Source organism: Patella vulgata, chromosome 6 (genome assembly GCF_932274485.2).
Source record: "Patella vulgata chromosome 6, xgPatVulg1.2, whole genome shotgun sequence".
Lineage (NCBI taxonomy): Eukaryota > Metazoa > Mollusca > Gastropoda > Patellidae > Patella > Patella vulgata.
This window is the reverse complement of record NC_065884.2, coordinates 62,449,687-62,461,921: the sequence shown is the minus strand read 5'-3', so window position 1 is coordinate 62,461,921 and position 12,235 is coordinate 62,449,687. Positions and strand designations below refer to the sequence as shown.

At 33.9% G+C, this 12,235-nt stretch overlaps 1 protein-coding gene across 2 annotated transcripts; it reads right to left on the bottom strand.

The window, feature by feature from the left end:
• Nucleotides 1–2,479: 2,479 nt before the first annotated feature.
• Nucleotides 2,480–10,974, bottom strand: LOC126825630 (G2/M phase-specific E3 ubiquitin-protein ligase). Of its 2 annotated transcripts, XM_050555352.2 has the most exons (10): nt 10,861–10,962; nt 9,221–9,332; nt 7,375–8,154; nt 6,936–6,958; nt 6,074–6,357; nt 5,353–5,415; nt 4,204–4,316; nt 3,824–3,996; nt 3,335–3,546; nt 2,480–2,870 (listed from the first exon to the last, which is right to left on the bottom strand). In XM_050555352.2, exons 3-10 carry the CDS (start codon nt 7,936–7,938, stop codon nt 2,632–2,634), a joined length of 1,671 nt encoding a protein of 556 aa, XP_050411309.1. In that variant the 5' UTR covers nt 7,939–8,154; nt 9,221–9,332; nt 10,861–10,962; the 3' UTR covers nt 2,480–2,631. The 2 variants fall into 2 exon arrangements, with proteins under 2 accessions (XP_050411309.1, XP_050411310.1); XM_050555353.2 differs by lacking the exon at nt 3,335–3,546 and having other exon boundaries at nt 10,861–10,974.
• Between the last annotated feature and the right edge of the window lie 1,261 nt (nt 10,975–12,235).

Sequence of the window (12,235 nt, the reverse complement as noted above, 5' to 3'; positions counted from 1 at the left end):
CATGATACCTGGTGCAATTAAGCTATTGGCCTCAAATTTCAATATTAGATACAATCTTACTTATTAATTTAACCAGGTCTAGGATCCTGTAATATTTAACCCTCCCAAAAAAATCATGACAGTATGTCTGAACAGTGGGACTTCGTAAATAGGGGAAGGGTGAAAGGGTTTTAGTTATTGCCCATCCGGACATGGAATGATCTTGTAGATGTATTAAATACATATTTGTCTTACACTGTTGTTTTTTAGTCAAATGTGTAAGCGGTTTCTACCCATCAATGAAAAATCTTCAAGACTTTCCTTTGACCACCCTATCCCGTCCCTTTCAAAAATCCTGTATCTAGCCTACATTTTAAAAACAGCAATAAATCTAGAATCTTAAAATGGTAGAAGGCCTAGTCTTTATGGGATGTAGTCAGTACATACACAGAAAAAATTTATGAATATTTAATAACTTAACAAGATACAATAACAGTTTCTTAATAAAAGGATTTTTTAAGAAATTAAAATTATGACATTAACTATGCCTAAAGGTACAAAATCATGTTTAACCCAAAATTTACATGGAACAGTTGATCATCAAACTTAACCAATTTAATATGGAACCTAATTAAGGCAACATCATTAAACATATTCATCAACAATAATAAAACACATGGCAGTACACTAATCCATATTTAAGGATAGGTTGCCTCTCAACAAAAAAATCCCCCACAGCAGCTAAATCGACTGGACAGTTGCATAATTTTTTTTTTGTCGTTAATGAAACATTTATAATGCACATAAATCGGATTAAGAGTAACAACTCATTAAGTAATTAACAGAAAATCATTAGAATTTGTTTGGCTCATGCTAAAGTTTAATATACAAAACATTTAATATCATGGATTTAGCTGTTTAAGTTCATCAAAAATCATTGAAAATCAATAAGATCTCATAATCTTCAACTCTGTTTTAGTGAATATAATATCAAATCAGATGATAACTTTGGTCGGAGCATCCACAGGATTTTAAAAGTGATCAAGGGCCATAATGTTGACAGTAATTATCAGAAATTGTTGAAAATCAAAAAGTGTCTTTAACTTAATCTTTAAGTGGCATTTATTGATTGGGAAACAAATTAACAGAACAAAATTTTTATGGGGAACAATCACTGGTTTTATTTGATGTTTCGACAACTATCCTCTTATCGAAACGTGGTGCTTTTAGAATAAAACCGGTGATTGTTTCCCATAAAAATTGTGTTCTGTTGATGCGTCTTTAACTGATGACCTTAAACACTGTGTATAAATTTAAAGTCAATTGGATATTAACTTTAGCCACTAGAGCATCCACAAGAATTTTCAAAGTAATCATAGGCCATGGCAGTAAACATCGAAAATCATTCATGACCTTAAACACTTAATAAATTTAATGTGAATCGGATATTGACTTTAGCCTCAAGAGCATCTGCAATGTTTTTCAAAGTGATTAAAGGCCATGACTGTGGCAGTAAATATTAGAAATGGTTGAAAATCAGTCTGATGACCTTAAACACTGTGTATAAATCTTTAGTCAATCAGATATTAACAGAGCTAACCAAGGTAACGACAAAATTTACAACCACATTTCAATGTGGGAGTTTAAAAATTAATGTAAGAATTTTAATCTTAAAAAGGTTTGTTGTGATTGCAATGAAGACATTCAAATTAACTTTATATGCAAAAGCCTGTATATTAATCATTATTTCTACCCATTGTCAAATAAGAAATTCCCTATGAAATTAAAACAATTTAATTCTCCTTTTCAAATAATAGAAAACCAGTTTCTTGTAGGAAATTTACATGTACAAAATGTTCAGGCATAGGATTTGGTACAAAAAGTCTTGCAAAGGGAAGTAGTTTGTGTTTTACTGATACCGGTACTGCAATTCTGACAACAAAGAAATTAAGTTACAAAGAGCATATTTAATAGGTAAACGATAAAAAAATATAAAGGTAATAATTGTCGGACTTTATCTGTTTGCAGGTGTAAAAAATACTGCTTCATTATTACTATACATCTTTTAACATAAAATTTTATGTTAAAAATTATAAATAACTCAGACTGCAAAAATTGATAATGCAAAATTTATACATTGCATATTTTCTTAGATTGTTGCAGCTTTACACAGAAATAAATAAAAACTGAATCAAAGAACATAAAATATATCACAAAGAAATAAATTTAAAACGGGTTACCCCCAAAGGTAAATAAGAAATTATTACACAAACAAACATAAGCAATACTTTAAATTTAACTATCTTAAAAACTATCAAATTGATTGGATAAAACAGACTAAGTTGTATCACAAAAAAGTGTTTTTAAATATAACTATCTTAAAAATTATCAAATTGGTTGGATAAAACAGACTAAGTTGTATCACAAAAAAGCGTTTTTAAATATAACTATCTTAAGAACTATCAAACTGATTGGATAAAACCGATTTAAGTTGTATCACAAAAAGGGCAATTTTAAATTAACTATCTTAAAAACTATCAAATTGATTGGATAAAACAGACTACGTTGTATGACCAAAAAGTGTTTTTAAATATAACTATCTTAAAAACTTTCAAACTGACTGGGTAAAACAGAAAAAGGCAAGTTAATATTTTAAGCGTCAGTAAAAATATTGCCAATTCTTAAAGACATGGCCATTGCAGTTTTGAATGCATCATAATCTTTTAACACTGGAATGTTAAGGGTATTAGCACAAGTATTTGCAAACGGGGCAATGTCCCATTCAAAAGATGGGTGTCTAAACAGTAGCTTTAGTGGTGGGTTGAATCCCAGTGGAGGTATGTCCTTTAAACCAGTCACAAAAGATAACAAACTACCCAGTTCATCTGTTTCTGAAATTTAAGAGGATAAATAAAAATTGAGTTTCATCCACATCTATTGTAAGCCTGCAGTTGTCAAGAAATTAAAAGTACATTATGAAAGCGCTAAATCTGCCTTTTGCAGATCTTTTTTTGGGCCTGAAATCTTATCTAAATTATTCAGGCCATTATCAACTCTGGATGCCATTGGATATCTATATATTTTACTTAAAAGTAGATAAGAACGGTGGTTGCAAATAATGCAAATATCCTATCCAACCTTTAAAAGTTAATATCTTTGCTCGCAATGGAACAATATTTGGAGACAAGAAATACCTATGGACTGTCAGATGGACATGGGCAACCATACCATTTGTCCCATGGTATTATTAAAAATTTACACTGTACTGTTGTGTGGTTCACTAATCTAACATGATAAAGGTGGGACAGAACTAATAGACAATGAAAAACAGAAAAATATACTTGAGGATGATTACCTTCAAGATCCAGAAGAAAATCTCTCCAATGAGCATGGCTGTTTAATTCCTGTTCAAGCGAAAAGCTGTTTTCGCTAAAAACCGGAGTAAACAGGTGATCAATATTAATGGACGACAATTTTTCATACGAGAAAACAAAAAGTTCTCTCATGACTTCTGGATTTTTAATTATTTCCTTTCTCAAACCTAAAGAATCCATCCCTTCACAGAACCTAAAATAAAGTTAAAATTAGTTGTTTAGGGATATTTATTGATGAAATATGTTCATATTTCTATAATAAGTCATTCAATGTGGAAGTTTAACAAATTTCTCAGGCAAACCGCATTTCCTTCTACTTTTTTTCCTGATATTAATTGCCTATGGATTAACATGCATTGACTTATGGAGGACATCACTTTTTTTTATCTCCCCATTAAAAACTTGTAGCTTTTCTACGTCCAGGAACACCAATTTTTCAGATAAACAGTGATCAAAAAACATTCACTTACTGATTCAGTACTCCTTTTACCCTGTCCACAACAAAATACCGTGTTAATAATGTGACTAGACTTTCTTTATTTTTTACATCGAATATAAGAGGTATAGCTCCTAAAAAGTCTATATGGCCAATAAGAGGCTGAGCAGCCTCTTGTAACATTATTACATCATCTGCCCTTGACAACTGTTAAAAAACGAAAAAAAAAAAATATTCATCAATATAATCATACAACAAAACACCAGCTTTTATATGCATTTTCTAATACAATTAAATTGGAACCAGATTCGGCACCCACCGTATGATACAATCACTTTGACAAACAGAAAAGATCCTGCATTTGAATTTTACTACTGAACAAATCTATATCTAATACACTAGCATTCGAAATACCTCTTTAATTTGTTCTCTGATTTGATAATCTACTATGTCATCCAATTTTGGTTCACAAGAGCCAAAAGCTATCAGATCATAAAGGATTCCAGAAAAGAATCTTGGCACTGGACCTTTACATTGAAAAAATAGAAACAATTATGTTAAGATTAAATGAGTCAATTTATCTTTGATCCTTAAATATAAATTATGAAATGGAGTTTAAAATCCTTCTTTTCTGCTCCAGATCAATTATGTAAGAATCAGATAAAGAGCTGGCGTCTGCTATAATAGTTCAAAAATAAATATTTGAAAAGTAATATATTGAAAATTTCCTCAAATTAAGTTATTCTTAGAGATGTTGTCACTGTTTGAAGTTCTGACAAATTTTTTATTATCACTGCAACATTACTTGTCTTGTTTATCAAGACTCTCTCACGTCTCCACGTTTGAATTAAATCATTAAATGGCAATCGTATTGCATCCATTTACATCTGCTGGAGAGTTGATTATAGGCTTGTCAAGTAATAAGTAAATATCTAAATAATAGTTTTTATAACATTTGAGGCCTAAATAAAAACCCACGTTAGGCAGATTTAGCTCTTATATAATGTATCTTTAAAGGTTGTTTAAAATTAAAACACCAATTAAAGGTTGCAAACATCTGCAGTCTAATAAAGTAAGCTAAATAAAACAGATTGATTAAATATGTAGAAACATAATAAAAGAAATTTAATAATTTTGTTTTAGGTTTTTAGTTTTAATTTACATCAATCTGGAAGGAAAATCACTCAGAAATTTGTTTGTATGATAAGGATAAATATCAAGACAGAATATAGGTAGCTGGTATATGCATAATATCAGTTAAATATCTATATATACTTGAAATGACACTGTATTACTACAATGATACAATATTGCTTTCAAAAGTTCAACAATAACTGCAGATACCTATGCTGTTTGTTAATTTCAAAATCTCTCTAGGCTTAAATGTAGATAAAGCGATAGATTATTGTTCAAAATTCATCTTAAGTGGTGTCTAATGACATTTTTATGCCCAGACATACCACAGACATCCAAGTTGATAACATCCAGAAATTCAATTGTAACTGCAGCTACCTGCATCACTATATACTTAATGTTAAAAGGAATGAATATCAAAATACTTACCACGGTGAATTACTGAATATGATATGATTTTTCCAAACAGTCTGTAATCATCTCTTTCTTCACCTGAAAAATAATTTAAATCGTGCAGTTAAGCTAATAGATATCCCCGCACTGAGCCTCCAGTGGGTAAGACGCTGGCTCGCTAGTCTGGAGCTCAGGTGTTCGATCCCTGCATTGGTTGAGAAAGTGCATCCAGATTTACTGGTGTGGTTCCCCCTTGTCAGTGATGCCGGACCGAGGGCCCGACAAGGACAGCTGTCTAGTTGTTCGGATCGGATGGAAAACCAATGTCTGATGACAACATTGGCATGCGCATATAAGTCAGTAAGCGTATTCCCATCTTCATTAGTTCAGTTCAGCGCCGAACAGTAGAACATTAAAACCCCAGACTATAAAGCCACTAAGACCACAAGATATATATATAGCAAAAGGAAATAACTTGAAGATATCCGTAAAATAGCATTTTTCCCTTCAATCGAATAGGCAACCAAATTGGCTCAGATATAATCAAAACTAAAAACCTCCATGGTGTTAACAAGATATTATGACAAACCGGAATAATGACAATATATAACCATACTAAAATGTGAGCATATAACAAGATAATGTCAGTAAGTCTGACTGGTTACTTGGGAGCAAGTGGAAGCATGGTCACAAAGGTTGATTTCAGTTGACAATGCTGATTTTATTAGTATGATTCACCTGTGCATTTGATACTTACTGGGGATATCAGGACAGAGCATTTTACACTCTGACCCTTGAAACACTTGTGAATCTTTTATAGAGCTCATTAGAAGTTGTAAAAGTTCTCTGGATGGTCCCCCATCATCGATACCATTTTCCCCTGAAAATTTGACGCTTAAACCGAATTCGGGCCTGAAGGTTTTTCTGGAAAACGCTCTCCTTGTTCCAGACAAAACATCACCTCGGCTTACATTGATGATGTTTTTCTCATTTTTTATCTGACTATTCAAGCGAACTAGAATCTCTTCCAAGCTCTCAGCTCTGAAAATAAAATTAAGATAGTTTTAACTACCTGATATATTGTGCCCGTCTAAATTTTTTCTTGCCTTTATTGGCCTAGATATCAGTGCTTAAGAGTAAGGCATAAATCTAAATATATGCATTTGGTAAACAGGATATTAGACTTGGACGATAACTCTAGAATACATGCTTGTTAAATCACTCAAATGAAATTTGATCTACCGGTATACCTTATGCTCATAACAATTGCATAAAAAACAGTCTGTCATTACGAACACATCACATAAAAATTATCAGTTCATACCAGAATGAATCAACTACAGTCACACCACTTCCATGCATGTGAAGAAAGCATTAATCTAATCAAATGGGCAAAATCTTTGCTGATGAGAGTCATTTACCCTTTAAAACCAATTGACTCTGGTTTACCAGGCCTTATCTAGAGCCTGAATTAAAGATATGCCTATGAATATGATGATATAAATTTGTCCCCTTCTGGGTGAGTGTTTTAATCTAGCCTAAAAGTTTTGTGAGGATCATTTCAAAATATGGAGCATACGCCCAACAAAAGTATCATTTATTAAAGACAATTTATTTACTTTTTACATTTCTTGAAGGTTATCTGCAAGTAAAAAGATCGCTTATTTCATAAGATGGCATACACGTACACACAATAATGAAGACTGCTGTGCCAATTTTAAATAATAAAGAAAGATCCTTGGGTGGGCTGAAAAGAGGGCTAAAAAATTGAGTATTTCTGACAAATTTAACTTTTACTTTGGGATTTGATATCAGTCTGATTACTGGAGCAGACTGAAGGTGGTTGCGTCTTATTCTTCAAAATAAATCGGTAGCCATTCTATGATTAATGGACTATAAAATATTGGCCAAGGTCCTTTGGTGAGTGAGGGCTCAACTGAATAGAGTTAAAGGCCCAACTTTGTCCTAAATTTTCAATAGTCTTTTTTGTATTTTTTGTACCCTCAACATCATTTTAAATTGCATCTTGATTATAAATTATTCTATTTATATACTTACAGTTGGTGTTCCTGAATAAAATGAGATATCCGGTAGTTCATCATCTGTGTCATCATTGATGATATTTGTTGCATAATTTACAGCATTAATTGCTAGTTGTGGTTGAGTACAAGTAGCTGAAGTTTGTTGATTTAATGTGGTAGATGAAGTTGATGATGATGGTGGTTGAGTACATGTGGCTGAAGTTTGTTGATTTAATGTGGTAGATGAAGTTGATGATGATGGTGGTTGAGTACATGTAGCTGAAGGTTGTTGATTTAATGTGGTAGATGAAGTTGATGGAGATGGTGGTTGATTTAATGTAGCTGAAGTTTGTTGATTTAATGTGGTAGTTGAAGTTGATGGTGATGGTGGTTGATTAACCGTTGTGGTTTTTGCATACAAATATAATCTCACGGGATTAGATTTTATCTCAGAAAAATATCCATCAAGGGAAAAAAGATCACCATTCAACAGTCTTGATGGCACACGTTCACCAGCAAAATTTCCGATGAATGTTTCACAATGTGAAAGTTTTATGTTTTTATGGACTGCTTGACCATCTGGGAAGAAAGTTGCAATCATTTTTTTTTTGAAGGTCTGGAAGAGAATACTCTTTGGGAAGATCCATAATTATAGATCCCCCTCCTTGAGATAGTGGAACTAGTTTAAAACTCTGTCCTGTAGATAACTTCCACCCAGTATATAATCTATGATTGGACTTGAACTTGTTGTTATTCTGTGTTTTTTTCTTTTCTGATAGCTCTTTGAATTTCTTTAAAGATGGCGATTCACACTGACCTAGAAAATTTGAATTTGTGAAGTCAAAACCAATGAATGGAAAATGCATTTGCCATACAAGAACCAGATTATATCAGCCAGATTAAATCTGCCAAGCAAGGGCAATATGCCAGTCATCCATATATAGCATTCATAGTACAGTCAGAACACTTATTTGATTTTAAAAATACCTGTATCTGATTTTGAAAATCTTCAAAATGATAAACTGAGCATATTGAGGTATGCATTATATATGAAAGATCTGCAGCCATTTCAAAGACAAATCTAGACCACGAAATTTAACTAAACACAAGGAATTAATACCTAATATTCCTTAAAGTTAAGTTCTAGTTTCAATGAGAACATACATGCTAGTTGGGGTGAAAAGCAGTTAACCAAACATGTTCTCATGCGCAGCTAAATTTACCAGCAGTTATTCAGCTAACAGGATAAAAATTTCAAAAAGACATAATTAAACTGCAGATATATGACAATTGCATATATTACTGAAATATTATAAACATAGCCTTGCAAAGTGTGTAATTACGCCTACACAGCAGCTCTGCCTCGACAGCAGCACATCTGAAACAGAAGGATGCAGAAATAGGGTTCATCCTCTCATGACCCCAATTCATCACACCCAATTTGAAAAAACACTGTAGCAGTTATCATATTCCAGAAAACAAATTTGAAAAAAAAATCTGTTAAAAACTGTATCCACAATAGCATTAACAAGTCAATTATTGACAGGCGGACCGACAGACAGACATTGGTGACAACGTATTTCATATGTGGGCATATAAAAATAAGTTAATAAATGCAGCATATAAATTATAAAGTTCTAACTCTGGGGCATAACTCTAGTGGTCTTTATCGAAAATAAACGGCGCTTATTTCGATTTAAAAAAAATATGGATTGTAGTTAACTCTGGGGGTTAAAATTGGCTAAAGATTTTCGATAACTTCCGTCTGTCATTGACATTTCTTGTTTGTACACATGAGTTAACTACAATCCATACTTTTAACAGTATTTCGGTTTTGCCAACATCTACTATCGCTATCCCCAGACTTTGCACATGCTACTTACCATTCAAATATGTTCTACATCTCTGTCTCAACCTAGCACGGTCCCCAATAGCACTCACACCAAGGAAATTAAATTCTGAATCGGTTAATGTTAGAACTTCTGGAGGGCCAACCTGTTAAATAAACATATATTAATGAAGAAAACCAGCGGCTGCTAGACACGATATGCCCACATTTTGCAAGAGATGGTTAGAGAACAAGCTGGAACAAAAGTGATTTTCCATGCGATCAGGGGCTATAATCCAGAAAGTTATGATCTGAATTGCGCAAATATCAAAAGGGACTGACATCTTTGTGATATAAAGATATATTTTAAGTTTCGTTAAAATCGGATAATCAGCAGCTGCCAGGCAGGAAACTCCCACATTTTGCAAGGGATGAAAAGAGAATAAGCTAAAAAAAACAAAAAATTTTGGTACAATCAGGGGCCATAATCCAAAAAGTAACGCTCTGAAATACACAAATATCAAAAGGGACTAAGATTTTTTTAATATATGAAGATATGGTCTAAGCTTAATTAAAATCGGATCAAAATTGTGACCCCTAGAGGGTATCCATAACCTTTGTATTACTTATATACACAATTTGCAGACAAAGAGCGGCCATTTTGTCTGACAGTTTTGGTCCGATTTTCACAAAATTCAAACATCATTAGGGTGTAATGGTGATATACTTTTTAAATCAAAAAATAGGTTGCCAGGCAACGAAACATACGCCGCATTTAATCACATCCACATCCAATAATTATAAAATAGTAATATGGCAACGTTCGGTCAATTATAGGACTACGCCTCCAGAACACGGAAATCTATAGGGCACCTAACTGTACCGAGTGACCTAGCTGTTACTGTTAAAGGGACAATAACACTCTTGCTGGCTTGGCAGCTCTAGAAAATAATTAATAGTCTTATTCTAAGTACCAGATGTTTATGTGTCCTACCTGTTGTGTAAATTATCCATTACAACCTATTTTACTTGTCCAGAGGGTTCGAAAATATTTTAAAATCCAAGTCACATTTGAAAAGGTCTACGTTAACCTTTTCAAATCATGTAGTTGAATTTTTCCAATTTTTTTAATTAGGTGTGTTACGATGAAATTTGTATCATCAATTTATTTGAATATTGTAAAATAATACACTTTGTTGACCAGAATAAAAATTGGGACATATTATTCAATTACAACAAGAGTGTTATTGGGGCTTTAAGCAACCAAATTGTATGATCAATGCCAATGGAATTAGCACGTGCAAGTTATGCAACCTTGCCAAATTAACCCAGCAAACGACCGATTTGTCACGTATTGAATTTATAAATAGAATACGATATCCCATCCCGGACTAGGCATAGGGTTATGAAATGAATTTAATAAATAGTTTACCTATGGTATATTAACAAAAAACATATTTAAACTGGTATCGGTAACCTGTGAAAATATCCAATATCTAGGCCTAACATTTAAATAAAATGAAGTAAATATAGGCTACACGTCACGGGCCTAAAGATGTGCGTTTTCGCTTAATAATAATATTGATTGAGACTACACAAAAGGGTAATTCAATTCTGAGACAAAATTTAAACTTAACAATCCAAACAAAACTTGTAGTCGTATCTATCTACAGGATAGGCTACTTTAGTACTTACGGAATTGTCAGTAAATACATCTAAGAGATGGATTAAGCCCAAATCATTGAGAATTTTGTTGATCGCTAGAGCTTCCATCGGCTTTGACTTTGAATGAAAATACCAGACTGAATACAAATGCCGATACGGTAGTCAGTGGACATGCCTTATAAACTGCACTTCCGAGGCGAGAACACGAGAGGACGAGAAGTCGAGATTGTGACGAAGCGAGGGAGCGAGAACACGAGAGGACGAGATTGACCCTAAGGCGAGGGAGCGAGGGAGCGAGAAGTCGAGGTTTTTCAAAGGCGAGAACACGAGGGAGCGAGAAGTCGAGGGCGAGAAGTCGAGGGCGAGAACGCGAGGGAGCGAGAAGTCGAGGGCGAGGGAGCGAGAAGTCGAGGGCGAGGGAGCGAGAAGTCGAGGGCGAGGGAGCGAGAACACGAGGTTTTTCAAAGGCGAGAACACGAGGGAGCGAGAAGTCGAGGGACGAGAAGACGAGAAGTCGAGGTGAAAGTAATCTCGTGTTCTCGAGGCGAGATCCTCGTATTCTCGCCCTTTTTCCTCGCGTTCTCGCTCTCTCGCTCCCTCGCCCTCGACTTCTCGCTCCCTCGCGTTCTCGCGTTCTCGCTCCCTCGCCCTCGACTTCTCGTCTTCTCGTGTTCTCGCCCTCGACTTCTCGCGGCGAGGGGACGAGATTCTGAAATGGCCGCAATAGGCTTCCATACTGTTGTTAGTTGTCGCTTTAGTTAGTTTAGAAGTTACATTGTTGCTAGCTCGAAATACGCAGAAAAAATTTGAGACTGGAAATTAATTGAACGAAATGTATTTTCCCTAGTCTCGATTAACCAGACGTGTATGATTAAAATAAAATTACGATACTGGTCACAAGACTCGAATTCTAATCATTTTAGGGTGCAGCGAATTTGACCTCGGGTTTTGTGTCAAATTTAATAAGAGGATGTGCTATTATGGCTTTATGGCTATGTTTAGTATGCTTATGCTTTCGCGCGTAAAAACTGCATTTGCAATTTCTAACATGGTGATAACAAAACGTTTCAGTTATTATAAATTGAGTAACAACTCATTTTTCTAGAACTGAAATATAACTAAAAAGACTTTCAAGAACAATAGCTATAAAATAGAGATTTCCAGATTGATACATAAAACGACACAACGAACCATTTAGAGGTAATTCAAACACAAAGGATATATTTAAACTTAAATTAATCTAACATTTCACTAAAAGATCCATATTGTAGAACTTCCAATTTATTATGTAGTCATTTTCATGCCGGTTGTTTTTAATAACAGAATTTTCCCGTCCTATAACAGATCAATGAATTTTTCGAGACGCATTATCACTTATCGACTTCTATTTTTAGATTATCTGACG

Excerpts from the sequence above, each read along its gene's own strand:
- LOC126825630 (XM_050555352.2), bottom strand. The coding sequence starts at position 7,938 with ATGATTGCAACTTTCTTCCCAGATGGTCAAGCAGTCCATAAAAACATA. Across the intron at positions 6,358-6,935 it reads ACCTTCAAGAAATGTAAAAA|AGCTGAGAGCTTGGAAGAGA; the intron begins GTAAATAAATTG and ends TTTTATTTTCAG. Across the intron at positions 4,317-5,352 it reads ATATTCAGTAATTCACCGTG|GTCCAGTGCCAAGATTCTTT; the intron begins GTAAGTATTTTG and ends TTCAATGTAAAG.